Here is a 22,686-nt window from a genome sequence, read left to right as displayed (position 1 = left end):
CAGACGGATGGAAAATAGGGTCACCATCCGTCTGGATTTCACAGAAAGGATCGGATAACAGCGGTTGTCAGTGGACATGTCACCGCTGACATCCGCCGCTCCATAGGAGTATATGGAGGCTCTGATCAGGTGGATCTGATCAGAAAATTTGGGATGAAATCAGACCTGAAATGGTGAAAGGAGACGCACCAGACTTCTGCTGTAAGCTGCTGCGTTCTCTGTAGTGCTTCATAAAAAAAATAAAAATAAAAAAACACTAGTTGTATCTAAGTAATTCTAGGTGATTGTTTTTCCCGGTAATCCTGTATGGAAACATGTAGATTTTCGAACCATTTTTAAGTGCCGAAATTTTAGCTGCCAAAAATGATCGGCTGAAAATAGGGTTATCAGCGTTGTGTCAAAATTTATTTATAATTTTTTTACATGATTTTACCTTGCTTATGGTTTGTTTTTCATAGGTCATGTGACCCAAAAAATGCATCAAAACCGCAACAGGTGCATTTTTTATGCGTTCACTGAGGAGGTGCAATTTTTGTGTGGTTTGCCAAATATGCACCAAAAATGCAGCAAGCAGGATTTTTAACACCAAAAAGGTACCGATTATGGTCAATAAATTCATATTAATTTAAATTCCTATTAATTGAAAAGTACAAAATGAGTGTAATATCTATCTATCTATCTATCTATATTTCCGGGCCAAGTTTATCCTGAATTTCTGGTACCCAAATTTTATTTCAGTGCACCACTAAATTTCAGAAATGTATGAAGTATTACAAAAGGGGATGGATGTCATCTCAAAACCTTGAATCTTGTATAAATCAGTTTACATATATACAGTTCCTATTAGCGTTTTTGCTTTCTGTATAAATCAGTTTAGCCATTAAAAGGGCATAATCAAAGCTGTCCACACACACAGCAAAGTTCCTTCAATTCCAGCTAAATCGGCTTGAAAGTCCTCCCATGGGTTGCCCTGGCAGAATGTCCGAGATTGACTATTGTCAAACGAGCCAGGTTGAAAATTCTGAGCTCAACAGAATCAGATACAGTCATTGTTTGGTGCCATCTGTCAGAATACAATACTGGCAATGGGAGATTTGTGCATTCCTTCTGTATAGCATGGATGGAGGAATCTGCAGGATTTATTTCATTCAACCCACAGGCTGGGCACAGGTAATCTATGTGTGTATAGGCAGCTTTGATCCTAGATTCAACCATAATACTGCTTCATCGCACATTGAAATTAATATGTGCAGGATCATGTAGTGATAGGTATTCTACAAGTATTACATGTCACCTGTTCAATGGATGATGTGATTGAATCTTAATTACAATTTCTGGATTCAACCACAATATTTACAAATAGACTGATGCCTATAAAACCGCGTAGTGATTGGTATTCAACAATTTCTAGATTCGGACAGAATATTCAACAACAACCGTGATATGTATTAATGTATTCAATCGCATAGTGAGAAGGATTCAGCAATCCCTGGATTCGACCACAACATTGAATAATGAGATTGATACATAGAAAAAGATCAGTTAGTAAAAAGCATTTAACAATCTATGGATTTGATCAGAATACTGAACCAGACCACTGGGACAACGACGGCGATGTGTGTAATGGTGGCCAAACATGTAATGATCTAATCGAATGATTCTTCACAAAGAGAAAAAAAAAAAATGATCAGATCTACAGATTACAAAAAACACACACACACACACACACACACACACACACACACACACACACACACACACACACACACACACACACACACACACACAGTGCCATATATCGATTTTAGGCAAAACTGATTGCATCAAAACTTTTCTGACAGGTATAGGAGGAAAGTAGATGGTTGTGTTTGGTAAGTGTTTGGCACATCAATTGATCTTGTTTGCTCCACCGATTGTATTTTGATCCCTGACATTAAAAACAATTGACTGTATGATCTTATATAATAATTTAACATAAAGGCCAGCATAAAATCAGGTAGTGATAAATATTCAACAGCCTCTGGATTTGACTATAGCACTGATCTAGTCTGTTCCCTGATCAATGGCTCACATGTAAGATCAGGTAGTCAGCCATAACATTGAATGGATCTGTTCATTGTACAACAAGATTGATATTTGTAAGATCAGGTAGTGATGGGCATTCAATGATCTCTAGATTTAACCACAGTATCCAACCAGATTGTTCACCGATCAATGAATCATGTAGAAGATCTGGTAGTGACTGGTATGTGGACGGGCACCACAAGTTCTGGTAGTGACTGGTATGTGGACGGGCACCACAAGATCTGGTAGTGATAGGTATTCCATGATCTCTGGACTCAACCATAACTTTGAATGGATCAGTTCTTTGAACATTGATATGTGTAAGATCAGGTGGTGACAGGCAGCCAACAATCTCTACATTTGGCCGTAATATGCATCATGCAGTCCATACATTAGTCTTTTTTTTCCCATTCAAGCTGCAGTTTGAACAATAAACAAATAAAATAAAAAATGGCCCAATTCCCCCATACACACACTCTTATGGATGGGAGAATGTGTCCTGCTGAGTTATTGTATTCTACAAAGAAGAGACTCCCTGCTGTCAGAATACACTGTTCAATGTGGCCAGCTCTAGTTCATGGAAACAGGTGATTGGGAGAAACTCAACAGGCTAGTTGTACAGAATTATGTCTTCTATACAACCTACCTGCCCACATATGGATCGAAATTTGGCCGTTCCTTGCTGAACAGGATGAATTTTGATCCATCTCTGGCCAGTTTAGGGTATGTGGATGGCCACCATAGGATCAGGTAGTGATAGGTATGCCGTGGCCCCCACAAGATCGGTTAGGATAGGTAGGTGAATGGCCACCATAAGACCAGGTAGGTGAATGGCCACTATAAGACCAGGTAGGTGAATGGCCACTATAAGACCAGGTAGGTGAATGGCCACTATAAGATCAGGCAGGATAGGTAGGTGAATGGACACAATAAAATCAGGTAGGATAGGTAGGTGGACGGCTACCATAAGATCAGGTAGGTGGACGGCTACCATAAGATCAGGTAGGATAGGTAGGTGGACGGCTACCATAAGATTGGGTATGTGGATGGTCACCATAATATCAGGTAGTGATAGATAAGATGGAGTAGAAATAGGTAATCTGTCTCCATTACAGTAGTGACCCAATGGTAGGTAGTAGGATGAGACAGATATGTGTATGATCAGGGGTTGATGGGCAGTGAGCGATCTCTGGGATTGATACATGTATGGCTATCATCAGAGATTGTATGTAATGATGGTGCGCTGTGTGGTCTCCATAGCCCCCCATCATCAGAGGTGATGGTAGGGTCCAACCCCATCATCAGAGGTGATGGTAGGGTCCAACCCCCATCATCAGAGGTGATGGTAGGGTCCAACCCCCATCATCAGAGGTGATGGTAGGGTCCAACCCCCATCATCAGAGGTGATGGTAGGGTCCAACCCCCATCAGAGGTCCCCCCCATCATCAGGAGGTGTGAGGGTCCCCCCATTATCAGAGGTGAGGGTCCCCCCCATTATCAGAGGTGAGGGTCCCCCCCTTAACAGACCCCCCCCCCCCCCTTATCAGAGGTGATGGTCCCGGCACTGACCTGCTCTGTCCCCCGGCTTGTTGGTGGGGGTGTTGCCGGTCTCCCCCGGGACCTCGTCTCCCGCCTCGGACGCCTGCCATGAATCTCTGCTCTTGGCCCAGGCCATCCTCTTCTTGGCCACCAATTCCCTGGCCTGAGCCTCCTCCATGCTGGGATCTCCGGACTGAGCTCCTCCGGCCGCCACAACTCTCACACAAGAAGACAAGTCCGCCCGGTGAGCGCCGCCCCCGCCCCGACCAGTCCGCACACCGAGCCCGGGACAGCCCGCTCACTCCATGCCTGTAAAAGTTACTTTGTTATAGTGTACAGCTCGCTACATTCTCTCCGCTTCCCTTCCCAGGGTTATACTATGGGCGGCATCCCCGGCCTCCCTCCGGACGTGCGCTCCTTCCTGCCCACCGCTGGGTGGTGCTCGTCCCTCCCATACACCTCCCTATACAGTCACAGCTTCCCGTCCATTGTATACAGAGCTGAGAGGAGTGTGAGCTGAGGGTCCTCCACTGTTACCGCATACAGCCACACATAGGAAACAGTATCCAAATACAACTTTTTTTTAGTTTTGTATACAGTAGAGCCCCCCTGTCAGCTTTTATTGCCGTCTGTGTCCCCATTAAAGACATTCACCCCCTATTTGTCCTGGTGACACCATTACTGAAAGTGAAAACCCCAAATTCAGAGTGCTCATAGAAGAGAATTTTCCAATAGAGCCGCATGTTCTGGTGGCTCCCAGGGATTTCTTATCACTTCCTGTTACAACTATGGGGATCAGGAAATCTCCCCAATGGGGGGCACGGGTTATAACCCTCCCTTAGGCCTCATTCACACTGGGCTTATAACACCGTACACTAGGCTTGCCACCTCATCCTTTTAAAACAGAACACATATTAATTACACAGATTCTGTGGCAGATTAATGTGGTAATTAAATTCACTCGGTGCCTTATCTGCATTAAATTAGCCTCAGAACCTGTGTAATTTATATGTGTCCGGGTTTAAAGAAATGAGGTGGCAACCTTACCGTACACCCTGCAGGGCTGTGTTCACCAGCATGGGGATGTACAGTTGTTTATTTCTTTTTCACTACTCTTTGTCTTTCACTTTTGTGTGTTTTTTTCTCACTAAGATGAGAGGTGTGAGTCCTCGGGCTTACCCTGACTTCTAGGGGGAGGATGTGTGGCCTTCAGGTTCTGTCTTCTGCCTCTGAGGAGAGCACCGTGACCTCGTATTTGATGGTCAGCCTAGGCCAGTGATGGTGAACCTTGGCACCCCAGATGTTTTAGAACTACATTTGCCATGATGTTCACCTACACTGCAGAGCGCATTAGCATCATGGGAAATGTAGTTCCAAAACATCTGGGGTGCCAAGGTTCACCATCACTGGCCTAGGCTGACCTAGAAGAACGGGGTCTGCCAAGCCTTTTGGCTTGGCAGACTATTGGAACCCTATGTCCCTGTCAGGAGCCTTGCACCCGGGGTATCAGGGAGAGGTCCTACACCTTCGGGGACATAGCACACCATTAAAGAGGAAGTAAACCCTGATGAGTTTACTTCCTCTTTCATTCCCTGCAAAGGCAAAGCATAAGCAAAGCAAAGCATAAATTACTATACATCGCTTAGTAGTCCATTATGTGTCACTTACCTGACACAGGAGCCAGCGAAGTCACCGCTGTCCCCTGTAGTCCGGCGCATCCATCTTCTCAGTGGGGTCTCGCAGCTTCGCCGCTGTCATTCGGCGAAGCCGCGATGACGTCACTCCCGCGCATGCGCACGGGAGCCGACACACACACGGCAGCTCCGTCGTTGAAAATGCCGTGCTCAGTGCGTCTGTGCGCCGCTGTCTACGGCGCATGTCTTCGGGCAAATATCTCCTAAACCGTATAGGTTTAGGAGATATTTCTTGGACCTACAGGTAAGCCTTAATCTAGGCTTGCCTGTAGGTCAAAGTGTGTTGTAAGGGTTTACAACCACTTTAAGTGCACTTTTAAGTCTGTGTTTCACATCCACGTTTTTCGTACACTTTTGCACCAACACAGATAAAAAAAAAGGGGGATGTGCAGGTATTCCATGCATCCCTGTACTGGCAGTCCCATTGATGTCTATTGAGATGTGGTGGCTGCACGGGCACAGACACACTCAATTTGATGTTGGTGTGTGAGGGGACCCTGAATGCAGACAGTGTGATTTCACCCACATCCACATGGATGTCATATTGGAACAGAACATCTGTGTCCGTTCAGCTGCTGCGTCCCAATAGACCTCAATGGGACTGTCTGTAAGGGGATGCATGGAACACCGATACATCCCCATGTGGGTGAGCACGGCCCTATACTGGTGTACGGTGTTGTATGCCCTGTGTGAACAAGGCCTTACTTTACCCTATCCAAAATTAAGAGAATATATTGACTTCAGTTTTATTTTAAATGTCCATTTAAGTCTTTCCTACAGTGCCTTGAAAAAGTATTCATACCCCTTGAAATGTTTCCACATTTTGTCATGTTACAACCAAAAACATAAATGTATTTTATTGGGATTTTAGGTGACAGACCAGTGATGGCAAACCTCGGCACCCCAGATGTTTTGGAACTACATTTCCAATGATGCTCATGCACTCTGCAGTGTAGTGGGGCATCATGGGAAATGTAGTTCCAAAACATCTGGGGTGCCGTCACTGTGATAGACCAACACAAAGTGGCACATGGTTGTGAAGTGGAAGGAAAATGATAAATGATTTTCAAAATGTCTTTAAAATAAATATCTGAAAAGTGTGGCGTACATTTGTATTCAGCCCCCCCCCCCCCCCCCCCAGTCAATAGTTGAACCACCTTTCACTGCTATTACAGCTGCAAGTCTTTTTGGGCATGTCTCTACCAGCTTTGTACATCTAGAGAGTGACATTTTTGCCCATTCTTCTTTGCAAAATATCTCATGCTCTGTCAGATTAGATGGAGAGCGTCTGTGAACAGCAATTTTCAAGTCTTGCTCAGATTCTAAATTGAATTTAGGCCTGGACTTTGACTGGGCCATTCTAACACATGAATATGCTTTGATCTAAATCATTCCATTGTAGCTCTGGCTGTATGTTTAGGGTCAATATCCTGCTGGAAGGTGAACCTCCACCCCAGTCTCAAGTCTTTTGAGGACTCTAACAGGGTTTCTTCTAAGATTGCCCTGTATTTGGCTCTATCCATCTTCCCATCAACTCTGCCCATCTTCCCTGTCTCTGCTGAAGAAAAGCATCCCCACAACATGGTGCTGCCACCACCATGTTTCACAGTAGGGATGGTGTGTTCAGGGTGATGTGCAGTGTTAGTTTTCCGCCACACATAGCACTTTGCTTTTAGGTAAAAAAGTTCAATTTTGGTCTCATGTAATCAGAGCGCCTTCTTCCAAATGTTTGTTGTGTCCCCCACACGGCTTCTCACAAACTGAAAACAGGTCTTCTTATGGCTTTCTCTCACCAATGGCTTTCTTCTTGCCGCTCTTCCTTAAAGACCAGATTTGTGGAGTGCACAACTAATAGTTGTCCTGTGGACAGATTCTCCCGAGCTGTGGATCTCTGCATCTCCTTCAGAGTTATCATGGGCCTCTTGGCTGCTTCTCTGATTAATGCTTTCCTTGACCAGCCTGTCAGTTTAGGTGGACGTCCATGTCTTGGCAGGTATGCAATTGTGCCATCAGTGGCAGCCCATCCATTAGGGGTGCTCAGGTGTCGCCCCCTCTCTCCACACCACCCCCTATATGCAATGGAGAGATTCATGCATAGCATGAATCTATCCACGGCTGCCGCTGCCACCCCCTGTTCAGGCGTGCAGCCCCTTTCAGGACACAGAGTGCATGAATTACAGTAGTTTTTTTTAGGGCTGTTACTGATTAAAATTTTCGTGTTCAATTAATCAATTTTTTTAAAATAGATTAATCGACTAATTTCGATTAATTTTAATGCACATACAGATCCAACTACTTTTAGCTGATCTCCTTGCATTGCAATTCTACATTAGTCAGTGGTGAATGTGGTATACACTATATACAATCACCCAACACTAGTTAGTTTCCACAATCCATGACTTAACGTCACAGTTCACATAAATACATTTTAAATTCAAACTGTAGTTGTAAGTAATTTTTTTTTCCACAGTAGTGTGACAATCCCTCCACCTCCGGTCTAACTAATCACTCTGACCTTATGACTTCAACCACTGTGCAAACAGGTGGTCATGCAAGCGGGTATCAAAAGGACCATAAACTTGTCTCACATCTCCTTAGATCTCAGCAAGGACACCAGGTCATGAGTAGAAAGAAAAGATCTAAGTGCTCACCGCTTAACCACTTAACGACCGCCGCATGCCATTGTACGTCATCACAATGGCATGTACAGGCACAAGCACGTACATGTACGTGCTTGCCTTCCAGCGGGTGGGGGATCCGATCGGACCCCCTCCCGCTGGATGCGGCGGTCCGGTTCGCTTCAGGAGCGATCCGGGATGAGGGGATGGCCGTTGGTTTCTGGCCATCCCCTCTCGATCGCTCCTGGCGAATGAGAAGCTTCCTCCCACTGTGTATTGTATACACAGGCAGGGAGGAAGTGATGTCATTCTCCTCGGGGCAGTCTTATTGACCGGACTACGAGGAGAGGACACAGAAGGCTGCACCAAACACTACACTGACACTAAATAACACACAGGCACACAAACCCCCCCCATCACCCCCCCATCACCCCCCGATCGCCCCCCGATGTCCCCCCGCCCCCCCTCCCCCCCCCAGTCACAGTGTCACTGATTGCAGTGATCATTTATTTACTGATCACTGCATTCAGTGTCAGTTGTAAAAGTAAAAAGTGTCAGGGCAGTTAGTGTTAGGTCCAGGGTAGCCCCCTACCACCCCCCAATAAAGATTTAACCCCCTGATTGCCCTTAGAGTTAACCCTTTCACCCCCTTTTGCCAGTGTCACTAAGCGATCATTTTTCTGATCGCTGCATTAGTGTCGCTAGTGTCGCTAGGTAGCTAGTTATTTTTTTAGGTTCACCGCCAGGTTTTTATAGCGCTAGGTACCCCGATATACTACCCAATAATGGTTTTAACCCCCTGATTGCCCCTAATTAACCCTTTCACCCCCTTTTGCCAGTGTCACTAAGCGATCATTTTTCTGATCGCTGCATTAGTGTCGTTAGTGTCGCTAGGTAGCTAGTTATTTTTTTAGGTTCACCGCCAGGTTTTTATAGCACTAGGTACCCCAATATACTACCCAATAATGGTTTTAACCCCCTGATTGCCCCTAGTTAACCCTTTCACCCCCTTTTGCCAGTGTCACTAAGCAATCATTTTTCTGATCGCTGAATTAGTGTCACTAGTGTCGCTAGATAGCTAGTTATTTTTTTAGGTTCACCGCCAGGTTTTTATAGCGCTAGGTACCCCCATATACTACCCAATAATGGTTTTAACCCCAATTGCCCCTAGTTAACCCTTTCACCAGCAATCACCGTATAAGTGTCACTGGTGACGCTGGTTAGCCAGTTAGTTATTTAGGTTCCCCGTCAGGTTTTTATATAGCGCCAGGGACCCCCATATACTACCTAATAAAAATTTGAACCCCCTGATTGCCCCTAGTTAACCCTTTCACCAGTGATCACCGTATAAGTGTTACGGGTGACTCTGGTTAGTTAGTTTGCTTTTTATAGCATCAGGGCACCCACCATTTATTACCCAATAAAGGTTTAACCCCCTGATCACTCGGCGGGTGATATCAATTAGGTTTTAGGGTTAGGGTCTGCGTCACCCCAGGCAGCGCTAGGTTAGTGCCAGTACCGCTAACACCCACGCGCAAAGAATACACCTCCCGTAGTGGTATAGAATCTGAACAGATCAATATCTGATCTGATCAGATCTATACTAGCGTCCCCAGCAGTTTAGGGTTCCAAAAAAACGCATTGTTAGCGGGATCAGCCCAGATACCTGCTAGCACCTGCGTTTTGCCTCTCCACCCAGCCCACCCAAGTGCAGTATTGATCGATCACTGTCACTTACAAAACACTAAACACATAACTACAGCGATTGCAGAGTCAGGCCTGATCCCTGAGATCGCTAACAGTTTTTTTTGGTATCGTTTTATATTTAAATCCGGAAGGCAGTGCTTGGTTTTCGGGGTCCAGTACATGGCTAGGCTCCCAAAAAGTCCCCCACATGTGGTATCCCCGTACTCGGGAGAAGCAGCAGAATTTATTTTGTTGTGTAATTTGACTTATGCCTATAGTATGTGTGAGCAATATATCATTTAGTGACAACTTTGTGCAAAAAAAAAAAAAAAATTGTAATATTCCTGCAACTTGTGGCAAAATATAAAATATTTCATGGACTCAACATGCCTCTCAGTAAATAGCTTGGGGTGTCTACTTTCCAAAATGGGGTCATTTGGGGGGGTTTTGTGTTATTTTGGAATTTTATGGCCTTCGAAACTGTGATAGGTAGTGAGGAGTGAAATCAAAAATTTGCACCCTTAGATACCCTGAAGGCAGTGATTGGTTTTCGGGGGGGCCGTACAGGGCCGGATTAACATAGGGGCTGATGGAGCTGCAGCACCAAGCCCCTGCCTTAAAATAGGCCCACCCAGCCAGCAGCATAAGCCCGATTTTTTTTTTTCCTGTCCATAAACTTCTATGGGACAGGAGAAGTGTGTGTAAATGTAGGGGTGTCTGGCTGCATCTGTGTTTGCTCACTGTGGTTATTACAATGTCACAGTGCACAGTTCCCCCCCTACACAAATGGGAGAGGCTGAGTTGGCTCTGCCTTTCCCCTCCCCCTCTGTGAAGTCTGTGCAGTGAAGGAGCCGTGTGGGTGGGAAACACCGGCAGATAGAAGGTGAACAGGATATCTCTGAGTGATGAGCCTCCAGGGACCGTCCACATGTGAGCTCAGTGACTGGTTTCTTATATCCCTTTCCCTCGTTTTTAACTTTTTTCTCCAGCAGTAGCTGTTATAACTGCAGCCAAAGTGTTTATAATTGTGTCATCAGCCTGTGGCAGTGCTTGGTGGCCCCTTGTGCTTTTAGGTGGTTCACACTGATTTGCTGTGTTTTGGCCCATTGCTGGTGTATCCACAGTTTTCCTGCGTTTTACCCCCAGTCCTATAGATTTCTATTAGGTTGTTTGTTTTTTCTGCATTTTCTGAAAGCGCACCAAAATTCCTGCATGCTGCATCTTTGGCACACTGTCAGAAAATGCAGCAAAAACCTGCAACCTGATATAAATCAATAGGACTGCAGCTAAAACTGCAGATACATGAGCAGTGCAGCCAACTGCAGCACACCAGTGTGAGCCCAAAAGCTTGCACACACAACCCTGTACAACTTGGTCTAAACAAAACTCCTGGCATACAGCCATACCATCCCAGCTCAGGAGGGGTGGGGGCTCCAGGGATTTGATTGACTATGCAGGCCCTGTCTCTTCTATCCAATTGGGGAGAGTCTTGGAGGCAGTGGCAGGCTGCTGGTGGTAAGTGGCACACTGTATCTGGTGACAGGCTGTGGGTGGCGAGTGGCACACTGTATCTGGTTGCATGCTGGTGGCAAGTGGCACACTGTATCTGGTGGCAGGCTGCTGAAGGCAAGTAGCACACTATATTGTGGAAGGCTGCTGGTTGCACACTGCTGCTGGTGGCAAGTAGCACACTATCTGGTGGAAGGCTGCTGATGGCACACTGCTGGTGGCAAGTGGCACACTGTATCTGGTGGCACACTGCTGGTGGCAAGTGGCACACTGTATCTGGTGACAGGCTGCTGGTGGTAAGTGGCACACTGTATCTGGTGACATTCTGCTGGTGGCAAGTGGCACATTGTATCTGGCATGCTGCTGGTGGCAAGTGGCACACTGTATCTGATGGCAGGCTGCTTGTGGCAAATGGCACACTGTATCTGGTGGCATGTTGCTTGTGTCAAGTGGTACACTGTATCTGGCATGCTGCTTGTGGCAAGTGGCACACTGTATCTGGTGGTACACTGCTGCTGGTGGCAGGCTGCTGATGGCAAGTAGCACACTGTATCTGGTGGCAGGCTGCTTGTGGCAAGTAGCACACTGTATCTGGTGGCAGGCTGCTTGTGGCAAGTGGCACACTGTATCTGGTGGAAGGCGGCTTGTGGCAAGTGGCACACTGTATCTGGTGGAAGGCGGCTTGTGGCAAGTGGCACACTGTATCTGGTGGAAGGCTGCTTGTGGCAAGTGGCACACTGTATCTGGTGACATGCTGCTGGTGGCAAGTGTCACACTGTATCTGGCATGCTGCTGGTGGCAAGTGTCACACTGTATCTGGCATGCTGCTTGTGGCAAGTGGCACACTGTATCTGGCATGCTGCTTGTGGCAAGTGGCACACTATATCTGGCATGCTGCTTGTGGCAAGTGGCACACTATATCTGGCAGGCTGCTTGTGGCAAGTGGCACACTGTAACTGGTGGCAGGCTGCTTGTGGCAAGTGGCACACTGTAACTGGTGGCAGGCTGCTTGTGGCAAGTGGCACACTGTATCTGGCATGCTGCTGGTGGCAAGTGTCACACTGTATCTGGCATGCTGCTTGTGGCAAGTGGCACACTATATCTGGCAGGCTGCTTGTGGCAAGTGGCACACTGTAACTGGTGGCAGGCTGCTTGTGGCAAGTGGCACACTGTAACTGGTGGCAGGCTGCTGTTGGCAAGTGGCACACTGTATCTGGTGGCATGCTGCTGGTGGCAAGTGGCACACTATCTGGCATGCTGCTTGTGACAAGTGGCACACCGTATCTGGTGGCAGGTTGCTGGTGGCAAGTGGCATGCTGCTGGTGGCAAGTGGCACACTATCTGGTGGCAGGCTGCTTGTGACAAGTGGTACACTGTATCTGGTGGCAGACTGCTGGTGGCAAGTGGCACACTTAAAGAGGGATTCCGCCCCAAAAAAATATTAAAAGCCAGCAGCTATAAATACTACAGCTGCTGACTTTTAATAAATGGACACTCACCTGTCCCGGGTTCCAGCGATGCCGAGGCCGATCGACCGCTCGTGCCTCGGCTGCTGCCGCCACCATTCTAGGTGAGGGAATCAGGAAGTAAAGCGAATCGGCTTCACTTCCCGGTTCCCTACTGCGCGAGCTGCGCCGCGCAATAGGAAATCTCCGCGCTGTCACTGGGACCCGTGTGTGTCCCAGCAGACAGCGCGGCAGGGCAGGAAATGGCGTAGACTCCCGTGGGAGTCTATGCCCGGAAGTGGGTGAAAATACCCCCCTCCCCCCTGAAAGGTGTCAATTGTGACACCGGATGGGGGGGGGGTTCCGATCAGCGGAGGTTCCACTTTAGGGTGGAATCCCGCTTTAATCTGGTGGCATGCTGCTGGTAGCAAGTGGCACACTATCTGGCATGCTGCTTGTGACAAGTGGCACACCGTATCTGGTGTCAGGTTGCTGGTGGCAAGTGGCACACTGTATCTGGTGGCAAGTGGCACACTGTATCTGGTGGCAGGCTGCTAGTGGCACTGTATCTGGTGGCACACTGTATCTGGTGGCAAGTGGCACACTGTATCTCGTGGCAGGCTGCCAGTGGCACACTGTATCTGGTGACAGGCTGCTGGTGTCAAGTGGCACACTGTATCTGGTGGCAGGCTGCGGGTGGCATCTGGCAGCAGGCAATGGTGGCAAGCGACACACTGCATCTGGTGGGAAGTGACAAGCTCAGGTTCCCACTGATAATGCATCATGGTGAGTTGAACTATTTCACTATATATTACAATGTAGTAATAGAAATAATGGAATTTGATCATCCCGATGCCATATCAAGCATAGCGTCAGGATGATTTTAAGTGCTAAGTGCCATTTGCCTGAAAAATCACCCCCCGCCACCTATTTCCCCATCAACCCGAGACTACATCCCCCCTCTTTTTTTTTTTGGGAAGGGGGGGATCTCCCTGAATGGCAGTTTGGAAATGTGGTCTCCTATGTTGCTGCTGTTGAGAGACCGCATAGCAGGTGGTATTGGGGGTGTTCCTGCTGCTCAAAGGCTGCACGGCCGATATTACTGGTGAAAGTATATTTAATTTGTTTTAGCAAAACATTTTTGCATTTTCATTTTGTTTCCGTAAAAAAGGCCCACCAAAATCCTCAGCACCAGGCCCATGATGCTGTTAATCTGGCCCTGGGGCCGTATGTGGCTAGACTCCCAAAAAGTCCCACATATGTGGTATCCCCGTACTCAGGAGAAGCAGCAGAATATATTTTGGGGTGCAATTCCACATATAACTATGGCATGTGTGAGCAATATATCATTTAGTGACAACTTTTTGTAAACTTTTTTTTTTTTTTGTGTCATTATTCAATCACTTGGGACAAAAAAAAAAATATTCAATGGGCTCAACATGCCTCTCCACAACTTCCTTGGGGTGTCTACTTTCCAAAATGGGGTCATTTTGGGGGGTTTGTACTGCCCTGCCATTTTAGCACCTCAAGAAATGAGATAGGCAGTCGTAAATTAAAAGCTGTGTAAATTCCAGAAAATGTACTCTAGTTTGTAGACGCTATAACTTTTGCGCAAACCAATAAATATACGCTTATTGACATTTTTTTTACTAAAGACATGTGGCTGAATACATTTTGCCCTAAATGTTTGACTAAAATTTAGTTTATTCGATTTTTCTTATAACAAAAAGTAGAAAATATCACTTTTTCTCAAAATTTTCGGTCTTTTCCCATTTATATCGCAAAAAATTAAAATCGCAGAGGCAATCAAATACCATCAAAAGAAAGCTCTATTTGTGGGAAGAAAAGGACGCAAATTTCATTTGGGTACAACATTGCACATATGTGGTATCCCCGTACTCAGGAGAAGCAGCAGAATATATTTTGGGGTGCAATTCCACATATAACCATGGCATGTGTGAGCAATATATCATTTAGTGACAACTTTTTGTAAACTTTTTTTTTTTTTGTGTCATTATTCAATCACTTGGGACAAAAAAAAAATATTCAATGGGCTCAACATGCCTCTCCACAACTTCCTTGGGGTGTCTACTTTCCAAAATGGGGTCATTTGGGGGGGTTTTGTGTTATTTTGGCATTTTATGGCCTTCGAAACTGATGTTTGGAGTGAAATCAAAAATTTGCACCCTTAGAAATCCTGAAGGCAGTGATTGAATTTCGGGGTGCCGTACGTGGCTAGACTCCCCAAAAGTCCCACATATGTGGTATCTCCGTACTCAGGAGAAGCAGCAGAATATATTTTGGGGTGCAATTCCACATATAACTATGGCATGTGTGAGCAATATATCATTTAGTGACAACTTTTTGTAAACTTTTTTTTTTGTGTGTCATTATTCAATCACTTGGGACAAAAAAAAAATATTCAATGGGCTCAACATGCCTCTCAGAAATTTCCTTGGGGTGTCTACTTTCCAAAATGGGGTCATTTGGGGGGGGGGGGGGGGGGTTGTACTGCCCTGCCATTTTAGCACCTCAAGAAATGAAATGAGATAGGCAGTCATAAATTAAAAGCTGTGTAAATTCCAGAAAATGTACTCTAGTTTGTAGACGCTATAACTTTTGCGCAAACCAAAAAATATACGCTTATTGACATTTTTTTTACTAAAGACATGTGGTTGAATACATTTTGCCCTAAATGTATGACTAAAATTTAGTTTATTCGATTTGTCTTATAACAAAAATTATAAAATATATTTTTTTCTCAAAATTTTCGGTCTTTTTCCATTTATATCGCAAAAAATAAAAATCGCAGAGGCAATCAAATACCACCAAAAGAAAGCTCTATTTGTGGGAAGAAAAGGACGCAAATTTCGTTTGGGTACAACATTGCATGACCGCGCAATTACCAGTTAAAGCAGTGCAGTGCGAAATTGTAAAAAGACCTCTGGTCCTTAGGCTGAAAATTGGTCCGGGGCTGAAGTGGTTAAGTATAAGATTTCATTTTTGTGTTCAAACACAAACTACTCACATAAAGATGATAAAAAAAACAGCATGTAAAGCTGACAATCGTGTTAATTACTTAGAGCAGCAGCGGGTGACGTCATGCGTAGCTTTTCCCCCGGACGCGTTACGTTCAATCAGAACTTCAACATCACCGGACTCCTCCCCCCTTCCCTTCATTAGCAGACGGAAGGCACTTGGGGAAGACGGGAGGAGTCCAGTGACGTCACCAGATCTCCAGCGGAACTCCCTGAAGACCCAGAAACCGGCGGATAGGTGAGTACCGATCAAAAGAATTTTGATTGATCAAAAAAATTAATCGATCAATCGATGAATTAATCTTTAATTTCCACAGCCCTAGTTTTTTTTTTTAAGCACCAGGCTTCAAAATAGGGTGGGAAGCATAGAATGCATTCCAATCCCACCCAGGTGTGTTACAAAAGTGAATTTTCACTGTTGAAACACTGATCTTGAATCCGGACAATCAGAAACGGGTGTGAGACCTTTTTTCTTTTTATTTTTTGAGAAGACTCCCAATTGGCTGCCAAGGAGGAAGGAGGAAACGGAAGCTACCACCATGCTGTGATGACAGATGGAGAGCAGGAGAACGGGAGGCTGCAGACTCCATGCAGGGGAAGCCGCCGGTGATGAGGTAAGTGCAATCGACCAACCGGGGGGAGTCATGGCATACTGTTTGTTGCCCCCCCAACAAAAAATTTCCACCGGTCACCACTGTGTGCCATTCTGTTTCCATTTTCAAATGATGGGTTGAACAGTGCTCTGTGAGACGTTCAAAGCTTGGGAATTTTTTTTATAACCTAACTCTGCTTTAAACTTCTCCACAACTTTATCCCTGACCTGTCTGGTGTGTTCCTTGGCCTTCATGATGCTGTTTCTTCGCCAAGTTTCTCTAAAAATCCTTTGAGGGCTTCACAGAACAGCTGTTTTTATACTGACATTATATTACACACAGGTGGACTCTATTCACTATTTATGCCACACTTTTCAGATATTTATTTGTAAATAATTTGGAAATCCATTTATCATTTTCTTTCCATTTTACAATTATGTGCCACTTTGTGTTGGTCTATCACATAAAATCCCAATAAAATACATTCATGTTTTTGGTTGTAACATGACAAAATGTGGAAAATTTCAAGGGATATGAATACTTTTTCAAGATACTGTATGTAATAAAAAATTATATCCACGACCTTGTAGCTTTTTCCAGCCTGGGAATCTTTGCACAGCACTACAGAAAAAATAGAACTTGTATCAGCATCATGTGATACCTTTATGAAAATGTATTAAATATCCAGGAATGTGCTGGCAATGGGGCCTCAGGCAGCCTTCACAAGGGTACAAATGTCGAGGTGTCCATACAGGATACTCCATCCTCATTGCAGCTCTATAACTCTGAGCCTCATAAAACCACAGGCTCAGCATTATTGAGCTCCCTGTCTTGACACGCTCCTGTCATACAAGTAGGTACAGCATCTGAGCCACTTTAGTGATGCACAGCATTGTTAGGTCTTGTTCACATGTGGCATATCAATGTATATGCCCATGCCAGGCTGTGTTTACCTGCACAGGGATGCTCAAGGTCTCTGTGCATCCCCATGCAGGCAGTCCCATTGATGTCAATTGGTATGCAGCGGCCACTTGGACACAGTCGCTGCTTCCAATTTGACATCTGTGCTAGTGCGGGTGCCTGTCCCCAATCCCACACACTGCACATTTGGGGACACGTACCCACACCCCGACAGGCAACATATTGGGAGAAGCAATTGTGTCTATGCTGCGGCTGCATCCCAATTGATATAAATGGGACTGCCTGCACGGTGGATGCATGGAATACCTGAGCATCTCCGTGCTGGTAAACATGTCCCTCACATGTAAAAATATACGAAGTGCACCAATTACTCTCACCCTAAATTAATATGGTGTGAAATTAGGTTGCTGCCCCTTTAATAGTGTCAAACCTTCAACAAATAAAATTAATGCATAAAAGTCCAAAAATAATCAGTGCACATATGTTACTATTATACATAAATCACATAACATAGAAACAGTACATAATGTTACAGTGAGTCCATATTTAAAAATATAACTAATCCAGAAATGTTTTCAGTCACTGTGTTACTCACCAGAAATACTCCACCAACAGAATGACCATCAGGCAAATAACTATCCAATTCCCCTTCTCATGCCGCGTACACATGATCGAATTTTCCGGCGGAATTGGTCCGGCAAACAATCCGCTGGACTTTATAACGAACGGACTTTGCGAGACACGGACGCTCCGAAAGTCCGTCGATTTCTAACGCGATGACGTACAGCACGTACGATGAGACTAGAAAAAGGAAGTTCAATAGCCAGTAGCCAATAGCTTCCTTCTTGTTCTTGCTTCAGAGCATGCGTCATTCTTAGTCCGCCGGACTAGCACACTGACGAACGGATTGTCCGCTAAAAGCCAAGTCCGGCGGACAAATTTTGAGTCTTGAGACTTTACGATGAAAAAGTCCGCTGGAGCCCACACACGATCGAATTTTCCGGTGTACTGTGGTCCGAGTCCGCCAGACAATTTGATCGTGTGTACGCGGCATCACAGACACTAGGCGGTTCCTCCCGTAAACTTCCTCACTCCTCTTTCCCACTTAAGGTAGTGAAAAGAGAAATTCCAGGCAGGCCACGGGAGGGTCGTGTTCAGTGTAGTATGTTTTTTAATAAAACCTGGACATATAATTCACAAATGGATACACTCCCACATACGTAGAAAATGAGGTATAAAACATGTACAAGCTTCCTGGCCAGTGTGTCCCACACTATCATCTACTCCACAGACTAGGCATGTGTTCCATCCGAAGGAAGTGGCACCAGGAATGGCTCTGGCAAATGCGTGTCAGACTTGCGTTTCAATGCATTTTGCGCATGCTGGCATCATCAGGAAGTCAACTTGAAGCACTTTTGTTTTTAGATTGAAGCACTATTATCATTTTTCAAGAACATGATGACTGGACACATATTTCTGGATTAGTTTTGTTTTTAAAAATTGACTCGTGTTATGTGAAGAGTTATGTAAAATTAACATATGTGCACTGATTATTTTTGAACTTTCACACATTTTATTTGTTCAAAGTAGAACCCACTTTATTCTTTTATGTTGTCAGTACTAGGATCCCTTTAACCACTTCAGCCCCGGACCAATAAACAGCCTAAGGACCAGAGGTCTTTTTACAATTTCGCACTGCACTGCTTTAACTGGTAATTGCGCGGTCATGCAATGTTGTACCCAAATGAAATTTGCGTCCTTTTCTTCTCACAAATAGAGCTTTCTTTTGATGGTATTTGATTGCCTCTGCGATTTTTATTTTTTGCGATATAAATGGAAAAAGACCGAAAATTTTGCGAAAAAGTGATATTTTCTACTTTTTGTTATAAGAAAAATCGAATAAACTCAATTTTAGTCAAACATTTAGGGCAAAATTTATTCAGCCACATGTCTTTAGTAAAAAAAATGTCAATAAGCGTATATTTTTTGGTTTGCGCAAAAGTTATAGCGTCTACAAACTAGAGTACATTTTCTGGAATTTACACAGCTTTTAATTTACGACTGCCTATCTCATTTCTTGAGGTGCTAAAATTGCAGGGCAGTACAAACCCCCCCAAATGACCCCATTTTGGAAAGTAGACACCCCAAGGAAGTTGTGGAGAGGCATGTTGAGCCCATTGAATATTTTTTTTTGTCCCAAGTGATTGAATAATGACACAAAAAAAAAAAAAAAAAGTTTACAAAAAGTTGTCACTAAATGATATATTGCTCACACATGCCATAGTTATATGTGGAATTGCACCCCAAAATATATTCTGCTGCTTCTCCTGAGTACGGGGATACCACATGTGTGGGACTTTTTGGGAGTCTAGCTGCGTACGGCACCCCGAAAACCAATCACTGCCTTCGGGATTTCTAAGGGTGCAAATTTTTGATTTCACTCCTCACTACCTATCACAGTTTCGAAGGCCATAAAATGCCAAAATAACACAACCCCCCCCCCCAAATGACCCCATTTTGGAAAGTAGACACTCCAAGGAAGTTGTGAAGAGGCATGTTGAGCCCATTGAATATTTTTTTTTTTTTGTCCCAAGTGATTGAATAATGATACAAAAAAAAAAAAAAGTTTACAAAAAGTTGTCACTAAATGATATATTGCTCACACATGCCATAGTTATATGGGGAATTGCACCCCAAAATATATTCTGCTGCTTCTCCTGAGTACGAGGATACCACATATGTGGGACTTTTTGGGAGTCTAGCTGCATACGGCACACCGAAATCCAATCACTGCCTTCAGGGTTTCTAAGGGTGCAAATTTTTGATTTCACTCCTCACTACCTATCACAGTTTCGAAGGCCATAAACTGCCAAAATAACACAAAACCCCCCCAAATGACCCCATTTTGGAAAGTAGACACCCCAAGCTATTTACTGAGAGGCATGTTGAGTCCATGAAATATTTTATATTTTGCCACAAGTTGCAGGAATATTACAATTTTTTTTTGCACAAAGTTGTCTAAATGACTAAATGATATATTGCTCACACATGCTATGGGCATAAGTCAAATTACACCCCAAAATAAATTCTGCTGCTTCTCCCAAGTACGGGGATACCACATGTGGGGGACTTTTTGGGAGCCTAGCCACGTACGGGACCCCGAAAACCAAGCACTGCCTTCCGGATTTAAATATAAAATGCTACCAAAAAAACTGTTAGCGATCGCAGGGATCAGGCCTGACTCTGCGATCGCTGCAGTTATGTGTTTAGTGTTTTGTAAGTGACAGTGATCGATCGATACTGCACTTGGGTGGACTGGGCAGAGGGGCAAAACGCAGGTGCCAGCAGGTATCTGGTCTGATCCTGCTAACAATGCGTTTTTTTGGAACCCTAAACTGCTGGGGATGCTAGTATAGATCTGATCAGATCAGATATTGATCTGTTCAGATTCTATACCACTACGGGAGGTTTATGCTTTGCGTGTGGGTGTTAGCGGTACTGGCACTAACCTAGCGCTGCCTGGGGCGACGCAGACCCTGACCCTAAAACCTAATTGATATCACCCGCCGGGTGATCAGGGGGTTAAACCTTTATTGGGTAATAAATGGTGGGTGCCTTGATGCTATAAAAAGCAAACTAACCAGAGTCACCAGTAACACTTATATGGTGATCACTGGTGAAAGGGTTAACTAGGGGCAATCAGGGGGTTCAAATTTTTATTAGGTAGTATATGGGGGTCCCTGGCGCTATATAAAAACCTGACGGGGAACCTAAATAACTAACTGGCTAACCAGCATCACCAGTGACACTTATACTGTGATCGCTGGTGAAAGGGTTAACTAGGGGCAATCAGGGGGTTAAAACCATTATTGGGTAGTATATGGGGGTACCTAACGCTATAAAAACCTGGCGGTGAACCTAAAAAAATAACTAGCTACCTAACGACACTAGTGACACTAATGCAGCGATCAGAAAAACGATCACTTAGTGACACTGGCAAAAGGGGGTGAAAGGGTTAACTAGGGGCAATCAGGGGGTTAAAACCATTATTGGGTAGTAAATCGGGGTACCTAGCGCTATAAAAACCTGGCGGTGAACCTAAAAAAATAACTAGCTACCTAGCGGCACTAGTGACACTAATGCAGCGATCAGAAAAACGATCGCTTAGTGACACTGGCAAAAGGGGGTGAAAGGGTTAACTAGGGGCGATCAGGGGGTTAAAACCATTATTGGGTAGTATATCGGGGTACCTAGCGCTATAAAAACCTGGCGGGGGACCTAAAAAAATAACTAGCTACCTAGCGGCACTAGTGACACTAATGCAGCGATCAGAAAAACGATCGCTTAGTGACACTGGCAAAAGGGGGTGAAAGGGTTAACTAGGGGCGATCAGGGGGTTAAAACCATTATTGGGTAGTATATCGGGGTACCTAGCGCTATAAAAACCTGGCGGGGGACCTAAAAAAATAACTAGCTACCTAGCGGCACTAGTGACACTAATGCAGCGATCAGAAAAACGATCGCTTAGTGACACTGGCAGAAGGGGGTGAAAGGGTTAACTAGGGGCGATCAGGGGGTTAAAACCATTATTGGGTAGTATATCGGGGTACCTAGCGCTATAAAAACCTGGCGGTGAACCTAAAAAAATAACAAGCTACCTAGCGGCACTAGTGACACTAATGCAGCGATCAGAAAAACGATTGCTTAGTGACACTGGCAAAAGGGGGTGAAAGGGTTAACTAGGGGCAATCAGGGGGTTAAAACCATTATTGGGTAGTATATCGGGGTACCTAGCGCTATAAAAACCTGGTGGTGAACCTAAAAAAATAACTAGCTACCTAGCGGCACTAGTGACACTAATGCAGCGATCAGAAAAACGATCGCTTAGTGACACTGGCAAAAGGGGGTGAAAGGGTTAACTAGGGGCGATCAGGGGGTTAAAACCATTATTGGGTAGTATATCGGGGTACCTAGCGCTATAAAAACCTGGCGGGGGACCTAAAAAAATAACTAGCTACCTAGCGGCACTAGTGACACTAATGCAGCGATCAGAAAAACGATCGCTTAGTGACACTGGCAAAAGGGGGTGAAAGGGTTAACTAGGGGCGATCAGGGGGTTAAAACCATTATTGGGTAGTATATCGGGGTACCTAGCGCTATAAAAACCTGGCGGGGGACCTAAAAAAATAACTAGCTACCTAGCGGCACTAGTGACACTAATGCAGCGATCAGAAAAATGATCGCTTAGTGACACTGGCAGAAGGGGGTGAAAGGGTTAACTAGGGGCGATCAGGGGGTTAAAACCATTATTGGGTAGTATATCGGGGTACCTAGCGCTATAAAAACCTGGCGGTGAACCTAAAAAAAATAACAAGCTACCTAGCGGCACTAGTGACACTAATGCAGCGATCAGAAAAACGATTGCTTAGTGACACTGGCAAAAGGGGGTGAAAGGGTTAACTAGGGGCAATCAGGGGGTTAAAACCATTATTGGGTAGTATATTGGGGTACCTAGCGCTATAAAAACCTGGCAGGGGGACCTAAAAAAAAAACTAGCTACCTAGCGACACTAGCGACAC

General features: G+C 45.0%; 1 protein-coding gene across 2 annotated transcripts in view; it reads right to left on the bottom strand.

Moving 5' to 3' along the window:
* The window catches only part of ITPRID2 (ITPR interacting domain containing 2), a 166,071-nt gene extending 162,081 nt beyond the window's left edge, over positions 1-3,990 (bottom strand). For both annotated transcript variants that reach the window (XM_077448124.1, XM_077448125.1), the window contains exon 1: positions 3,634-3,990. In XM_077448124.1, the coding sequence (XP_077304250.1) occupies positions 3,634-3,781 (148 nt within the window). In that variant the 5' untranslated portion in view covers positions 3,782-3,990. The remainder of the gene's footprint in view (positions 1-3,633) is intronic.
* Positions 3,991-22,686: the final 18,696 nt, after the last annotated feature.

This window comes from Lithobates pipiens, unplaced genomic scaffold (genome assembly GCF_037356315.1).
Source record: "Lithobates pipiens isolate NorthernLeopardFrog02 unplaced genomic scaffold, aLitPip1_a1.2 Scaffold_22, whole genome shotgun sequence".
Classification (NCBI taxonomy): domain Eukaryota; kingdom Metazoa; phylum Chordata; class Amphibia; order Anura; family Ranidae; genus Lithobates; species Lithobates pipiens.
This window is presented reverse-complemented; position numbering and strand designations above follow the sequence as displayed.